At 52.2% G+C, this 15,283-nt stretch overlaps 1 protein-coding gene across 3 annotated transcripts in view; it reads left to right on the top strand.

Moving 5' to 3' along the window:
* The window catches only part of Cntfr (ciliary neurotrophic factor receptor), a 38,889-nt gene that overhangs the window by 12,552 nt on the left and 11,054 nt on the right, over positions 1-15,283 (top strand). For 2 of the 3 annotated variants that reach the window (XM_010619240.3, XM_010619241.3), the window contains exons 3-4: positions 8,553-8,637; positions 12,661-12,894. In XM_010619240.3, the coding sequence (XP_010617542.1) occupies positions 8,553-8,637; positions 12,661-12,894 (319 nt within the window). Of the gene's footprint in view, positions 1-6,419; positions 6,508-8,552; positions 8,638-12,660; positions 12,895-15,283 lie in introns of those variants that run through there. The other variant, XM_033759143.1, reaches the window with a different exon arrangement.

The raw sequence follows: 15,283 nt of genomic DNA, 5'->3' as shown, positions 1-15,283 counted from the left end.
CCCCGCCCCCCGCGGCTGCTCGGCTGCTCGGCGCGCTCCCCCTGCCAAGCTGTCTCTCTTCTCTTCTCTTTCTCTCCCCACAGCCCCCCTGCCTCTGCAGCCGGTGGGAGGGACTGGGACTTCCTGAGGTCCCAGGGATGGGGCCGGGGCCCATTGGCTGCAGTCAGACCAGGCCTCTTAGAGGGGAGGGGGCTCTGGCTGTGTCCAGCGGCCTGGGGGTGGGAACCACTGCCTGGGTGGGAGGGGGGCTACTGAGAGAGAGGCCCAGGGTGTGGGGGTGACATCTAGTCAGGGGGATGAGCTCCTGATATCTTTCTTTTCTCACATCCTGTGGGCCTCTTGCCTAGTTTCATTTGATCCCTGAAGCCTGGCTTCATTTTTCCACACCTTCTAGCTAACTTCAGTTCCACTGCCTGGTTTTATCTGGCTCCCAGAACCTACCTCCTTTTGGGCCTTGTCACCTGGTTTCCTTACATCTTACTACCTTGTTTCTTTTGTCTCTGCTGCCTATTTTTCCCCACATCCCCATACCTGGCTTTATGGTATCAACCTTGCCTGGTTTCCTTAGGTCCTGCTGTTTGGTGTTTGCAGCCTTGCCTGGTTTCCATGGAGCCATATCAGGCTCATTTTAGGAGGGGAGATCAAAGCCCCAGCTATACCTAGATTGGCAAATGGTAAGGATATCCACAGCACTGCTGACTGTTACTGAGTTGGGCCAGGCTAGCACAGCCTGGATTCCATTCTTCCTGGACAGCGACTAAGCCTCAGCTCCTGTGATGGGGTGGGGTGGGGCTTCAGGGTCTTAGGGAAATTTAGGACTCTTCTTCTCAGTGGTTAGTTAGGGGAACACCTACTCTGCCCATTTCTGGGTATCTGCTCCTACCTCTCTTTGGGCCTGACAGTGATAAGAGGATTTTGGCAGGGGTATGTTGGGGGAGGGGGCTGGAGTCAAAGCTTTATCTCCTTCCCTTCCTCTTAAAGCCTGATGTCCGGTGCCCAAGAAACAGTTATAGGCACAGAGAAATTTCAAACAGGCCTAAAACTGCACAGCAGATAGCTAGGCTGAGAGCTGTTGCTATTTTCAATTTGGAGAAGAAGGGGAGAATAAGGACCTGGGAGTAGGCTGGTTCTGGAGTTTTCTGACCCCTGCTCACCTAGAGGCTTCCTTGCCCCTTCTGTCAGGCCTGCATCTCCCTTCATTCCCTTAATGCTGTTGAAAGCAGGGTTAGAGGAGGAAGGAGTTGTCTGGGGAGTAATTGTTTATTTCCTCACCTTTCAGAGCAACAGTTTCCTTTCCTTTCTCTTCCTGATGTAGACTGACCTGGCTCATTTCCCTTCTCTAAGCACAGCCAGGCAACTTGAGGTCCCCGCGTGGCATGACTGTTTTGTGTATTCGTGATTTCCCATTGTGGTGTGGGGGTGTGAGAGATTGAGGGAAAATGGGGGGGGGTCCTGAGCTTCTGGAGGTGTACAGTGATGTCTAAATGCATGGTACACTGTGCTGTGTGTGATAGTATCCATATGTGAGACCATGACTGTTTTGTGTGAGGGAGTCTGTGTGTGACTGTGACTGTAATGTGTGTGCACACACACCAGCGTGTGCGAGGCTGACAGTGGGTGTCCATGTGGGAGGTTGTGATGTGTGATGTGTGACTGTGATGGTAGACTCTGAATGCCAGCGAATGAGAGGCGGCCTGGGTGTGTCTGTCGAGCTCTGGCTGTGTATATATGGAGGTGGGGGGCCGTGGAGAGCCCCACAGGGTAGCAGCAAGAAGTTAAATGTGTGCTCCATCTTAGGGTGAAGTGAGCACTGCATCCTGTGTGACCCTCAATCTCTGGTGTGTGTGTGAGCATGTGTATGTGCATACTTGTGCCTGTGTTTACCCATCAGGAACAGATTGCTCTGGCTTCCCCACTGTGCAGGAGGGAAGGAAGGGGGAGGAAGGATGGCTTGCTCTTGCCTAGCAGACCAGAAGGTTCCTCAGAAGCCGCATGCATAGTGCATATGCATGTTAGGGAGTTAGAGAGAACAGAACACTGTTCCACAGAGACAGTCCAAGCTTCTGTCCCCTCAACTCAACTCTGATTCTAACAGAAAGACCCTCTTTAGTTCTTTTTGTTACAAACCCATGCTTCACATACACTGCAGCCCCCACCCTGTGTGTGTGTGTGTGTGTGTGTGTGTGTGTGTGTGTAGGCTTGCATGCATGGGCCTCTGTGTTTTTAAGGGTGTGTCTACCATAGCAGTGATGGGGCCAGGGATGGGGTATGGTAGGAGATGCTGAGGCAAGTAGATCTTCGAATCACACTCCAAGTGTAGAAAGCCATCCTGTCCACTCTGTCTCCAAGGAGGGCTCTTCCTTGCAGCCTCCTTCCTGCCCACCCCACACCTGCTGTGGACCATCTCCTGCCCCTCTATGAGGGAAGTTCCATTCATCCCTGTTGGTCTGCCCAGCCCTGCCTCTCATGGAGTCCTTTCAGCTGTCCATCCTCTTGCTGTAGCATTCTGTTCCTCCAAGAGGAGCAGCAGCCCTCTCCCCTTATACTTAACCAGACTGTGAGGGCCTTTTCTGGGAGAAGGGATCCTCCTGATTCTTCTAGAATCCAGAAGAGATTCTGGACTGGGGTTGAGGGATAGAGTATTTGGCACCAGTACCTCAGGTTCTGTGAAACAGTCCAGGACCCATGGGCCCAAAGGGAGGATATGAATTTATCTGCCCCTTCCCGTTCCCCATTCAAGAGGCAGGAAGCTGGACCAGATGACTTCTGAGGAAGAAAGCCCAGGCCTTCTGCATCTAGAGGGCTGCTTGAGCAGAGGCTTATGTGCATGTGTGTATACAATCCCATGCCTGGGTCCTCACAGCTTGCAGGGCCCCCAGTGGACTTTCACATGTGGGTACAGGCTGGTGGGACAGATTCCCATCTTCCCAGGACACCTCTCCAGCTGCCCAGCCAGGCCCATCATGGGAGGGCTCCAGGCTCCCACAACACGCCAGCACACACGTGCAGCAGGGCACGCACATGCTGATCTCAGGGTCCCCACGGTGCAAGAGGCTGGGGGTGGGGGGTTTGAGCACTCAGAGTCCAGGCCGCTGCCAAAATCCATCGGAATCTTGTCCCCCCCCAGGCCCCCATCTCCGGCTGTGGAGGTCACAACAGCAGGTGCGGATACCCACCCTCCCCAACTCACTCACATTGGGCCGCCTCCTTTTCCACAACCTCAGCCAGCGGCTGGAGCAGGGGGGACTGCTCCCCCTGCCTCCCTTTTGGCCCCCCTCCCATTGGTGCTCAGCTTATCCTGTCCCCTTCTAAGAGGTAGGAGGAGGGCTATGCTTTTGTGGGGTCCTTTCCCCCTGAGAACCTGACTTTTGCCCTTGGAGAGGGTAGGGATGAGGTAGCCCAGGAGGAGGAAAGGATTGCATAACCCCAGTACGCTTCTGGGTCCTATGTCACTTGGGGCACCAAGAGCTGAGAGGAGGAACAGGTCTGGATTCTGGAGAGGGGAGGAAAAAAGAAAGAGCCTGAGACAAGAGATTCAGAGAGACAGGAGGGCTCTAAGACCCTACAGGGAGTGGGAGCCTACCCATGGCCAGCCCAGCCTCAGCACAGGAGCTGGCCCCTGACCCAGGCTGGCCCCCTCCTTGGTGGGGGGCCTGCTGGGCCAGTTGCCAGGGGCCAGGCCTCCCTCCAGCCTCTGGATGGCTCAGGCCTCTGCCTCCGCCCCCACCGCCCACGCTGTCCAGGCTGCCTAGGCCTGGTGGGATCTGGGGGCCTCCTGGCCTCGGCCCCTCCTCCCCCTCCTGGAGCTTCCCAGCCACCCTGACTGTCTCTTCCAGGATTCTCCTCAGCCAGGCCAGTGCTGTTCCTTCCAGGCTATCCTGTCATTGCCCCCATCTTCCTGCCATCCCCCTTGGTTTCTTTCTCCCCCTCCAAGTACAGTATAGGTATCTTCTCTTCCTCCCTCCAGCCTAATTCTTCTGCAGGTCTGAGGCCTGCAGAGTTCCCTGGGCATTTAAATCAGTGATGGGTGCTACAGGTTGCTGTGAGGAGAAGGGAAAATGGTGCCCTTTCCACCTCACTCTGTAGGATTCAGAAGTCTAGTGTTGCTGAGGGGGAACTGGAAGTTGTGATGTCACTCTAGCCCTGTGCTGGGTGAGACACCCTCCATTAGGTGAATGTTCTTGACCACACTGCTGGTGTGCCGGGGGGTGATCCTGGCTGGTGACCTTCAGATCTCAGTTCTCCTTGGAGATGGACCTCTAATCTTGCTTTGAGGTCACCGTGTGAGGCCTCTCTGCTCATTCATTGTCTAAATCAGATTGAGCCTATCTGACCGTCATGCCAGCCTCCCCTCCAGATCCCAGAATACATTATTGCTGGTAACACTCAAACACAATTGGAGCTGAGACCGTTAACCCCCAACCCCAACCTGGTTGTGGCAGGAATTTTCCAGGGTTGGCCTTGGGTAACCCACAGTACTGGTCATGGTTCTGCAGGGATAGAGGCTTTCCAGAACTCACAGCCCATGCTGCAGGCTCTGCCTTCAGCTGAGCAGGGGGCGAGATGAGGACAGAGGGTAAATGGAACACTAGTGGGGCTAGTAAGTGAGGTCTTAGGTCCTGGATCCTGAGTTAGACTCCAAAACTGGATAATTTAGGTCCCTCATCTGGAGCTTGTTGCTGTACCTGTTACTGATGGTGACTGACATCCTCCATGGGTGCCAGTATTACTGTAGACTGTTGTCATTTTGTTTGTCACTGAGGCTTATCAACATCCCTGTCACTGTGTTAATGTCACCATTAGTGTTCTGTACGTGACTGCCAATCTCATTACATCTTTGATTCTGAAGTTACCATCACTGTGACCGTGAGTCTCAACAGGTGTCATTGCTTTGCTGTTTGTGTCACTGTATGTAACTTTCATTTACTACCTCATTGATATCATGGTGACTATTGACTTGTAGCATGTCAGTGTCAGCAGACCTGTTGTATCATTTTCACTGGGTGTTATTGTTACTGTGTAATGGTGTGTTTGTGTCATAGTGGGACAATTGCAATAAATTGGGGCTCCAGGATTTGCTTATATGTCATCTGTGTGTGTACAGGTGTGTGTATGTGTAATGAAACACTGGGGTCTCATGTTGGGACAGGTGCTTGGAACCTTGTGCTCCTGGGCACTGGGCTCCTTTCTTGCTAGTGAGGTGCTCTGTTCTCTCCTCTTTCTGGGGCTTACCTCTTCAAGGGGCTTTTAGGGAATCTGGGGCAGTTTGCATGCCCTTTCTGGGGCTCTCTGACATTTATCATCTAGATCTATCCCAGAGTCATGGGATGTGGGCTTGGAAAATTCCTGGGAAAGATGTGCTTTGCTCTGGGATGGGAACCTGAAGTGAGCCAAGGCAGGGCAGTGGCCTCCAGCCTTAGCTGCCCCACATGGGGACTGGGACCAGCTGGGACTCTCAGGAAATGAAAGGGGGAAGTGGCCTGGGGATTGGCAGAGGCAGGGGCAGGGGTAGATTTCAGTTCACTTTTTGTTTTTGTTTTTGGTAATGGGGATTGCACTCAGGACCTTGTGCTTGTGAGGCAGTCATACCGCCACTGAGCTAAATCCCTGGCTTCAGTTCACTCTTGTGCCCTGGGGGCTGGACTCTTAGTTCTCCACTGGGAATTCCCCCAGCCCCAAGAGGGTCCTGCTGTCTTGCCTGGCACCAGTTCTTGCTGCTGCACTGACACCCTCCTCCCTCCCACTAGAAGAGTTGGGCAGACTCCCCAGTGTGCTCTAGGAGTGGGCACAGAGGCGCTTTGGATATGTCTCCGCTTCTACCTTGGACATCTCCGGTGACCCCTCTCTTCTTCCCTGTGTCCCTTCCATTTCTATTTCTGTCTTTTGTCCCTCTGGGTCTCCACTCAGCACTGTGCCTCTTTTCCTGCCTCTCCGCTTCTCTTCCCTAGGTCTTTCCTTTCTCTGGGTGTCTCAACCCTGCAGTGTCTGTCTTGGTACCCCACCCCCACTCTCTGCAGTGCTAGCTCGCTCTCAGCAGCGCCTGTCTCCCGTGGCTGCAGCCCCGTTGGCCCAGGGCCCGGCCCTTACAGTAACTCATCGGGCTGATGGAGGCGACTTTGATGAAGAAGCCACCCCTCCCCCTGTGGGGGCCTGAGCATTTGTGTGTGTGTGTGTGTGTGTGTGTGTGCACGCACTCTTGGGGGTATGTGCTTGTATGCGTGCCTGGACGTCTCCCCCTCCTACCTGACTGGGACCCAGAAGGAGCTGGGAGCAGAGATCATCCTTGCCCTTCTCCCTCTGACACTCCCATCCTGTGATCTAACCTCAGTCCACTCCGCTTGCTTATCTCCCTGCCCTTGCCCTGATTTCTGCTCCCATGTGGTGGGCAGGGGACCTGGCACTGAGGTGGAAGATCTTCCTGGCTGCGAGGAGAAAGGCATCGACAGATGGCAGAGATGGAGGGGGAAGGTCTGAGGGCCACCAGCAAGGGCTGAGGTGGGGAACCAGGTAGGCCTCCAGCCTCCTTCTCTTTTTTTTCCAGTATCAGGCTTGAATTTAGACATTCCTGGGTTTGTTGCCTAGTTTACTGGCTGTGTGACTCTAGTCTTTGTCATAACTTCCTAAGCCTGAGGAGTAGCTGAAGATGGGGAATGGCTGAGGCTCAAAAGGAGCCAGGCCAAGTGGTGGCTAAGGCCCCAGGAGTTCTAACTGTGGAAAGGGTGGTACCAGGAAGGGGCAGACCAGGGATGGGCAATCAGAGGACCTGTAGCTATGGCTGTGGCCAAGCGGACAAACATTAAAAGAAGGGAACTTTCCTGGGGAAAGCGCAGAGCAGCAAAGGGTAGGCAGGAGCCCTCTCCCATAAAGGAGCTCCAGGAAGTCAGATTCTCTCCATCCACTCCCACCTCCACTGCTACAGACTGATACCCATCATTGTCTCCCCTCTGCTATAGCCATGCCTGCACTATTTCTAGCTGTTTCTGGCACTTTCTCTGAGTGTATCTGGCAGTATGTCTCTCGTCAGTTTCCCTAGATTTGTGTCTGGCTGTTTCTCTGGCAGTATTTTTAACAGTGTCTCTGGCGAAGTGTCTGATTGTGTGTCTGACGGTGTCCCTGGCAGTGTTTTTAGTGGTGTGGATTCTTCCTGACTGGCATCTGGCTGTGAGTCTGGCTCTTTATCCGGCTGTTTGTCTGGGTGTATGCCTGTTTGTGTCTATCAGTTTCTTTGATATTTATGTGCCCATGTGTCATACAGCTTTCCTGGCACTGATTGTGACAGTGTCTCTAACTCTCTGGCTGTGTTGCTGGTGGGTTCTCTGCCTCTGCTCCTTGCTCTCCCTCTGGCAGTATGTATACATGGGTCTGACTGAGTCTTAGTGTTTGTGGCAGCTCTTTTGGTTTTATTGGCTATTCTCTTAGCATTTCTCTGGCTGATTATCTGGTTGTATCCACCTTTGTCTGATGGTCTCTCTGAGTCTCTAGTATACTCTCCCTATGTATGGAGCTAATTTTTGGAGTTCTCTGTGGTTGTTTGGGCAGTGTCTCTGGCTAGCATCTTTGCTGTGACACTGTCTATATCTCTGAAGGTTCCCCTGGTTGAGTGGTAATATTCCTCAGTATCTTTCTCCTGGTTAACTGTTCCTCTCCCTCCTCAGACAGGAGAGAAGGTTGTCATATTTGGGGTCTGTTCTGCAGGAAATAGTTATTTCTGTACCCTAGGTGTGAGTGTGTGCTGGAGTTGGGAGTGGGAGCAAACACCACGTGAGGGTATTGGACCCTGCCTGGCTTCTGGGGACATGTCCTGAGTGTACTTTGTAGCCTACATGGGTACATGCTGGGCTGGGTGTCCCATGTCCCAGTGGGCACATGGCTGAAGTAAAGATGGCCTGCAGTCCCTGAAAAGACTTGCTTGTAAACATTTCCTTGTTTTCCCTTGATCACTGGTATAAAATAAAGCACAACCCGGTCTGACTGGGTTCATGTACCACTGGCCTGATACCCTGCCACTCTGAGTTTCCCAGAGCCCAGAGACTAGGCTCATAGCAGAGTGGGAATCAACATCAGATCCAAGGGGCTCCTGAGCATTTAGGACTCAAGCTTTCTCCCCAGGAGCATAGCAGGGGGCCTTCCATTCAAGGCAATTTGGAGAAGTACAGACCTCCAATTAAGTTAAAACATTACCCTCTCAGTTTGTGATGTTTATAGCTAATTAGCCAACCTCAGTAAAGTTATAAATTTCTTTTTAGAAAAATAGCCCTGGCATTACCAATGTTCTATAACTCATCCACAGTTGACTACATTCTGCAGCCAGCAGTCTTATCGAACAGCAAACCACTGTAGGTTGCCTTCTACAATTGTAAAAAATCTTTGCCTATAGATGCCAGTAATGTTGCTTTCTATTGCTTGAAAGAGGATCCTGAGCCCCATTAAGAAGGGCATTTGGGTTCAAGGTATGCTGGCCCTGGGATTTCCCAGTCTTGCCTGAGAACAGGGGGTCCCTAGGAGGTTCCTGTCTGCGCTGATGCTGCCCCTCCACTTGTTTCTTCCAACAGATGGCTGCTCCTGTCCCGTGGGCCTGCTGTGCTGTGCTTGCCGCTGCTGCTGCAGTTGTCTATACCCAGAGACACAGTCCACAGGGTGAGTTTTGGGGGGAGCTGCCTGCTAACCTCCCCCACCCAGAGCTGCACATGAATCCTCACTGGCACAGCTGCATACTAACACTACCCAGGAGTCACACAGGCACATCCTGGCATTTTTGCACACGAGCACCCTGAGGGACATGTAGTCAAATGATACTGGTAGTAGGGTGACCCCTGATGTCTCACAGGCACAGACCTTCAGAGTCACACCTGGGTGGTCACATGTTGATTGTGTCTCTGGCTTGAAAGATCTATCGTTCTTCCCATTAAGGAGAATACAGGGTAGAGAGATGGAAGGATAACTGGGAGTGGGGCTAGGAGCTGGATACCTGTGCAGTATTTGGGTAAAAGGGGAATCTCCTTCAGTAGAGTTGTTGGGGTGCAGTTGGGGGCACTGATAGGAGACAGTAGGAAAGACTGCTAGTCACTGTCTACCCTCAGCTTTATCCTAGAAGGAAGTGGGGGACAGGTAGGAGAGTCTGGTGCACTGAGGAAGGGGACCAGTCAGTCAGCTGGAATATCGAGTGGGCAGGGACTGCTCAGGGACTGGGCTGTTGGCAGCCTCCCTCCCTCCCCCCACCTGTTTGTCTAGTGAAGGCTGAGTCCTTCCCACAGCCCATAGAACAAAGAGCTGTACCCCTGCTGGGGGAATAAATGCCCCTCTATTTTGCTATCAGTCCTTCTCCTGCCTTTGAGGCAGCACCTCAGATGCAAGTTCTGATCTTGAAACCTGTATTGAATGAGGATCCTTAACCTCCCCCACTGGTTAGGTCCTGTCCTCACTCCACTTTGGCTGGTTTGGACAGAAACAGGGGTTAGGAGCATCTCCAGAGCCCAGGCATGGAGCAGAACTGATGGCTGAGCCTGCCACCTTCCAGGCTCAGGACAGTAATGGATTTAGGATTCTGTGGATGCTTCCTGTGAGACCAACACAGAGGGACAGAGAGAGCCTGTCCACAGCACCTTTGCAGGGCCTGCCAGAGGTTTCTACTGCATGCAAAGGGGTGTATATAAAGATGGCTGCACATGACCAAGGCCTTGGCATGTGGCCAATCTCTGAGACTATGTGAGACTGTTCTTGTGTAGGTGACTGTATGTCCCTGCTTGAGTGGGTTTCTGTGTATGGCTCTATCCTTGTGGGTGGTACCCTGTATGTGACATTGTCTGTGTGACTGGGCCCTTTTAGGACCTATATTCTTGTGTTTGAGACTATATCACATATACAGTAGTAATCTGTTTCTTTTTGTTTATATTCCTGTTGTCTCCGTGTGTGAGAGAATGCTACCTTTGTGTGTAACTGTGCCTGTGGGTGACAGTGCCCTTGGTGTACATGCTATGATCTTGTATCAGGTGTTACCATTCCTGAAGTGGGACAGTGTCTGTGTGACAACCCATGTGTGACTACAACCCTGTGGATGACTTTGCTGTGGATAACTGTATGCGCTCCTTCTTTGTGGGTGACCGTCCTCATCCTGTGTAATGATATGAAGTTGCTTAGGACGCCCGGGGGGACTGTTTCCGGCATGTGGTCCCCATGTGAGCCTGTGTGTGCAGGTGTGAGGGAGCTGTCAGCTCTGTCCCCCTGTGTTCTCCACGTCCATGACCTCATCCTGTCTCTGTCTCTCATCCTGGCTTCTAACAACCTTTTCACAGCTGATTCCTTTGGAGCATTTGTCACCGAGTCAGGGCCAAGAACCCCATCCTCCCCCTGCTGCTTGATTTAATTTCTGAAATGGACAGCACATCAGTAGGGGCACCCACAGGGTGGGAGGAGAGCTGTCCAGAGACAAAGGATTAAATTATTGCCATCTTTGGAGCTGTTGCCTGGTTGTGTGTATTGTAATTGTTGTGTTATTGTAGCAATGGTGACACTGCGGTGATCGTGTCACATTGCTCCCCCACCTCTGTGTTGTGTCTTATAGCTGTCTTCTGTCATTGTGTTGTCATTTTTTATTCCTCCCCTGCTCTTCCATCCTTTTGTCACTGTTGTCTGGTTGTGTTCCTGTTTCTTTTGTGAGGGGACAAGGTGTGGTAGGGAAGTGTTTGACCCCACTGCCATTATATTTTTTTGTATTGTTGAGTTGTTGTTTCCTCACCTTGTGGCCTTGTGTACCTGCCTCCCAGCACTAAAGGCCATACTGACTAGCTCTATGTTAATTCTGAGTTGCTCTGGGTCATCCTGAATGTGTGGCCATTGGGACCATGGTGGCCACGCCCCCCTCCCCAACAGTCAGTTTGCAACCTCTTCCTCAGGCAGCTGGATGCAGAGTTGCTCTTGGGGGGTGGTGTTCAGAGAGAGGGGCTTGGCATGTTTCCTGGACGCTCCAGGTTTTTGGAAGGAAGGCTGGGGGGGGTTCAGTGGCCAGAGCTGGTGGACTGGGGGGGTCGATGGCCTGAGTCTTGGACACTGGGCCTCTGGTCAGGGGGAGGCCTCTGTTCAGTCTCTAGTCCAGCCTCACAGCTGTGGCCTCCAAGGCCTCCAGCCACCGCCCTTCCGCCTGTTCATCCTCTGTTTGGCTGGTCCCAGGCCCCACAGACGAGTGGTCAGGGCTGGCTGGGTTTCCTGCTTCCCTCTCCTCTGACAGGGACAGAGAGGCTCAGAGAGGGGCAAGGCAGGCAGTGAGGGAGAGAGACACAGAGAGACCCTGGAACAGGAGGACAACAGGGGCAGCAAACAGGGACAAATGTTCCAGCATAGAGAAAAACAATACTGAGGAGGGGGCTGCTGTAAGGGGAGAGGTGGCTGGCAGGCCCAGGGGGATCCTTGCCCCCCCAGTCCTGGTGGTGTTAACAAGTCTAATTAAGAGGCCACTGGCCCAATTTAATTGGCTCGTTAACAGGAATTGCCTCTGAAAATCCCCCAACTCAGCAGGGTGGCTCTCTGGAGGGGAGATGTGAAGAGTGTTAACGAGGGACCCTGCAGCCCCCCTTGCCCCTTCACCCCTCCCTTCTCTCCCACCCTCCCTTCACAGATCTGGCTGGGAAGAGGGAAGCATCTGTCCTTCCAGGCTCAGGGGGTAGGATGAGAAGCTGGGTTGGGGGTGTGTCCTAAGATTCCTATCTCACTGGCTTTGCATGCCTGCCTCTCTGCTGCTGCTAACTGTGGATCTGCCTCCGACTGTCCTGCTTGCTGCCTTCCCCACCTGGCGCTGCCTCTAGGCAGGTGCTCCCTTCCTCCCTTCCATCTCCAGTCTCCTGGGCTCAGCCCATCATACCTGGGTTGCTAAGGCCAGGACTGGGGTTTGCTTTTGGTTCTGACAGACCCCTCCTGGGGGCAGGAAAGGAATGGCCAGAGTACTCACGCAGTCCCAGCCTACCCGCCCCACACTTCGCAGTTCCCACCTCACGAAATTGACAGCTGTGAGGAGTTCCCCAGGGTTCACTGCACGGTGTGCCCTTCTCACTTCTGCTGCTAAGCCCTGGATGGCTGGGGGGGGAAGGGCTGTGGAGGGCAATAGAGTTAGGGAGAGGGAGAGAGGGAGAAAGAGAGATGTAGAGAGATAGAGACAGGACAGAAAGACAAGGATGAGGGAGAGAAAGAGATAATAAGGGGTAGAGATTGGAATCCAGGAATGGGACCTCTCAGCACCAGGTTGGTTGGGTGACAGGTGTCAGTGATGGGCTAGATTTGCAGGTGGCAAGAAGTTAGGATTATGATGGCTCAGGGAAACTTTATAAATGCCCCAGGAACTGGAGGTGAACAGGATTTTCACTGCAAATTGACCCTTCACAGCACTATGCAAACTCAATAATCACACTCTTTCTTTCTCTCACACATTCACAAACACATGTGCAAATATGCACACTCCTTACACGCACACAAATACAAACAGAAGCACTCACATGCCTGCAAAACAGAAGTTGCACGTGCCTCTTCTCCCTAAGACAGTCTCATGGTCACAGTGCTTCTCCTTGGCCCCACTTGTATGCCTTCACAGGGTCTCATCTGTGCACACTCCCCCAGTGGTGCTAGGCAGGGCTGTGACCTGTGAATTTTGCTGTGTCCTCTCTACCCCCACAGAGGCACCCCACGTGCAGTATGAGCGCCTGGGCTCAGACGTGACACTGCCATGTGGGACAGCAAACTGGGATGCAGCTGTGACGTGGCGGGTGAATGGGACAGACCTGGCCCCTGACCTTCTCAATGGCTCTCAGCTGGTGCTTCATGGCCTGGAACTGGGCCACAGTGGCCTCTATGCCTGCTTCCACCGTGACTCCTGGCATCTGCACCACCAAGTCCTGCTACATGTGGGCTGTAAGTGTTGTCCCCAGTCCCTTATCTGACCTCACACCTTCCTTCAGGCCCAGACTTCAGACCAAGTCCTCTTCCCATGGGAGGGGGGCAGGGAGGGGGAGGGCTGTAGCCTGACCCTTGCCTTCTGGTCCTACCCTAACCTTTCTTCTGACCTCTGAGCCCAGTCTTGCCCCATGAGTCCAGACTCTTGGACGTTACATCCATGTATCCTACCTCTAAAACGGTCTTTGATGTACTGAAACCCTATCCCCTGAATCAGAATAGGCAGAGGAGAGCCAGCAAGGCATGGTCCATTTGGGACCCGAGTGAGAAGGGATCCTAGATTCATAGTTCTGAGCTCAAGTAGCTTCACTGTGTCTGCCCTCAGAGGTCTGGCCAGAGGTCTGAGGGAGGGAAGGGGATAAAGGGCTGTGCAGGTCTAGCTAAGAGCCACCCAGTAGAGATGAGAGCCACTACTTCTTGGAGTAGGAGGCACATGGAGACCCAGAAGATACATTGAACTGTTCAAAAGATACATTGAAACATCATTGGTGGCATGGAGCTGACTGTGACTTGCAGGCCTCAGAAGCTGGGACTGGCTGGTGTAAATGGGGGAATGGGGCAAATCATTATCCTGGAAGCTGGGAGTGATATAGTGTGAAAGAGGTTCTTAAAAGCTCTCTCACTGCAGTAAAGTAAAGAGAGGCAAGTTGGATGGGGAAAAGCCAGAGTAGGAGGAAGGAAGTTTGCTAGATACAGGAGAGAAGATGAGGACCTGGCCCCAGGGGACAGAATTAGGGAAGTTGAGGCGGGGCTGGGGCTCCAGGAATTGCAGTCAAATGCTTACTCCTGAGTTATACCCCCCTCCCAGGAATTGCTAATTGGTTGGAGGTGGCAAGAACAGGAGAGTAGAGAGTGGGAGGCAGCTGGAAGTACAGTCACTGCAGCTGGGAGGAGGAAGTGTATTCTGCTTGAACAGTGTCTGGGTTTAGGTTTCCCTACAATCAAATTCTTAGCTGAGGATTCATAGGCAGGTAGTTTATTTGGGAGGTGATGGAAACACCATAAAAATGGGAAAATGACACAGTAGAAGTAAGCTAAGTTAGTGGTAAAGAGTGAGTTATCAAAGATCACCTCTTGGTGACTGGACCCATCGCTGGGGGATCCCTGGATGTGGATGCAGAACACACACCTCAGAGTCCTGCCTGCAGGGTGAGGGAGCTGGGATGTTTATACACTCCTGCCATCATCACTAGAAGGATTCTCAGGCTGTGTGTGGGTGGATGGGTGGGGAGTGCCTTAATTCCTCAGCATTTTTGGTTTGATGCCCCAGCAGGCAAAAACAGGCCTTGGTGGCCAGAGAAAGCTCTTAGGCAAATAACTGCAGAAGTTGGCAGTGAGAAGTGGTGTGGGTGAGGGATACGGTGGCTCCACAGACATCTGCTACAGACACGTAGGATGGTGGTACTCAGGAGACAACCAGGAGTTGGTAGCTGACAGTCATTGAATCCAAGGGTCTGGGGTCAAGGGGACCTTGTCTGTGCTGGAGATGGAAATTTGGAGGGTTGTCAGCAAAGGCCATGAGAGGGGGTGAGATGTCCAAAGGAGAGATTTTTGGGGTGAGGAGAGGAGCCAGAATTGAGCCCGGAAGATGATCCGCATATAAGGTGTTGTTCGAGAGAAATGAACCACAAAAAGAGAAAAGGAGCCAACAGGAAGGTAGAGAGAAGACCAGGTGAGTGGGATTTGGAAAAGAGGCACGAAGAAAGCAAAACAATGAGGTCATCAGTGTCGTTGAGGGTCATGTGGTCAGGCACTTGCTGACACCAGAGTCACCCACCAACAGAGTGAACTCTCAGAAAACTTTTGCATTTTTTTCTCCTGAGTCAAAAACTTTTGTTCACCTGGCCTCATCCAAGTTGGGTGTGATTCATTCCAGGTCCCAAAGATGGTACCTTTATTTCCCTTGAAGCTACCTAGAAGATGCTTAAGGGATCTGGGGATAGGTTCTTGCCCCATTGTCAGGAGACTGGGATGGACAGCCATGTGAAATGTTAGGCTGAAGAGTTGCTCAGTGCCCCTTACAAAAATACTGACCCATCAGTGGGACTGAATGAAATGTGAAAATAGGTTTTGGTGGAGATGTACCTTTCTCCTTTTAAAAATGTGTTTAAGAGCTAGGGATTTAGCTCAGTGGTGTTGCCACCTGCCTCTCAAGCCCAAGGTCCTGAGTTTGATCCCTGATTAAAAAAAAAAAAAAAAAAAAAATTTTAAAAATGTGTTTAAGAGCTAGGGATTTAGCTCAGTGGTGTTGCCACCTGCCTCTCAAGCCCAAGGTCCTGAGTTTGATCCCTGATTAAAAAAAAAAAAAAAAAAAAAAAAGCATTAAATCACAGTAGGTTCAACAAAA

The sequence above is a fragment of the Fukomys damarensis genome, unplaced genomic scaffold (assembly GCF_012274545.1).
Source record: "Fukomys damarensis isolate Sample0158 unplaced genomic scaffold, DMR_v1.0_HiC HiC_scaffold_36, whole genome shotgun sequence".
Taxonomy (NCBI): Eukaryota; Metazoa; Chordata; class Mammalia; order Rodentia; family Bathyergidae; genus Fukomys; species Fukomys damarensis.
This window is presented reverse-complemented; position numbering and strand designations above follow the sequence as displayed.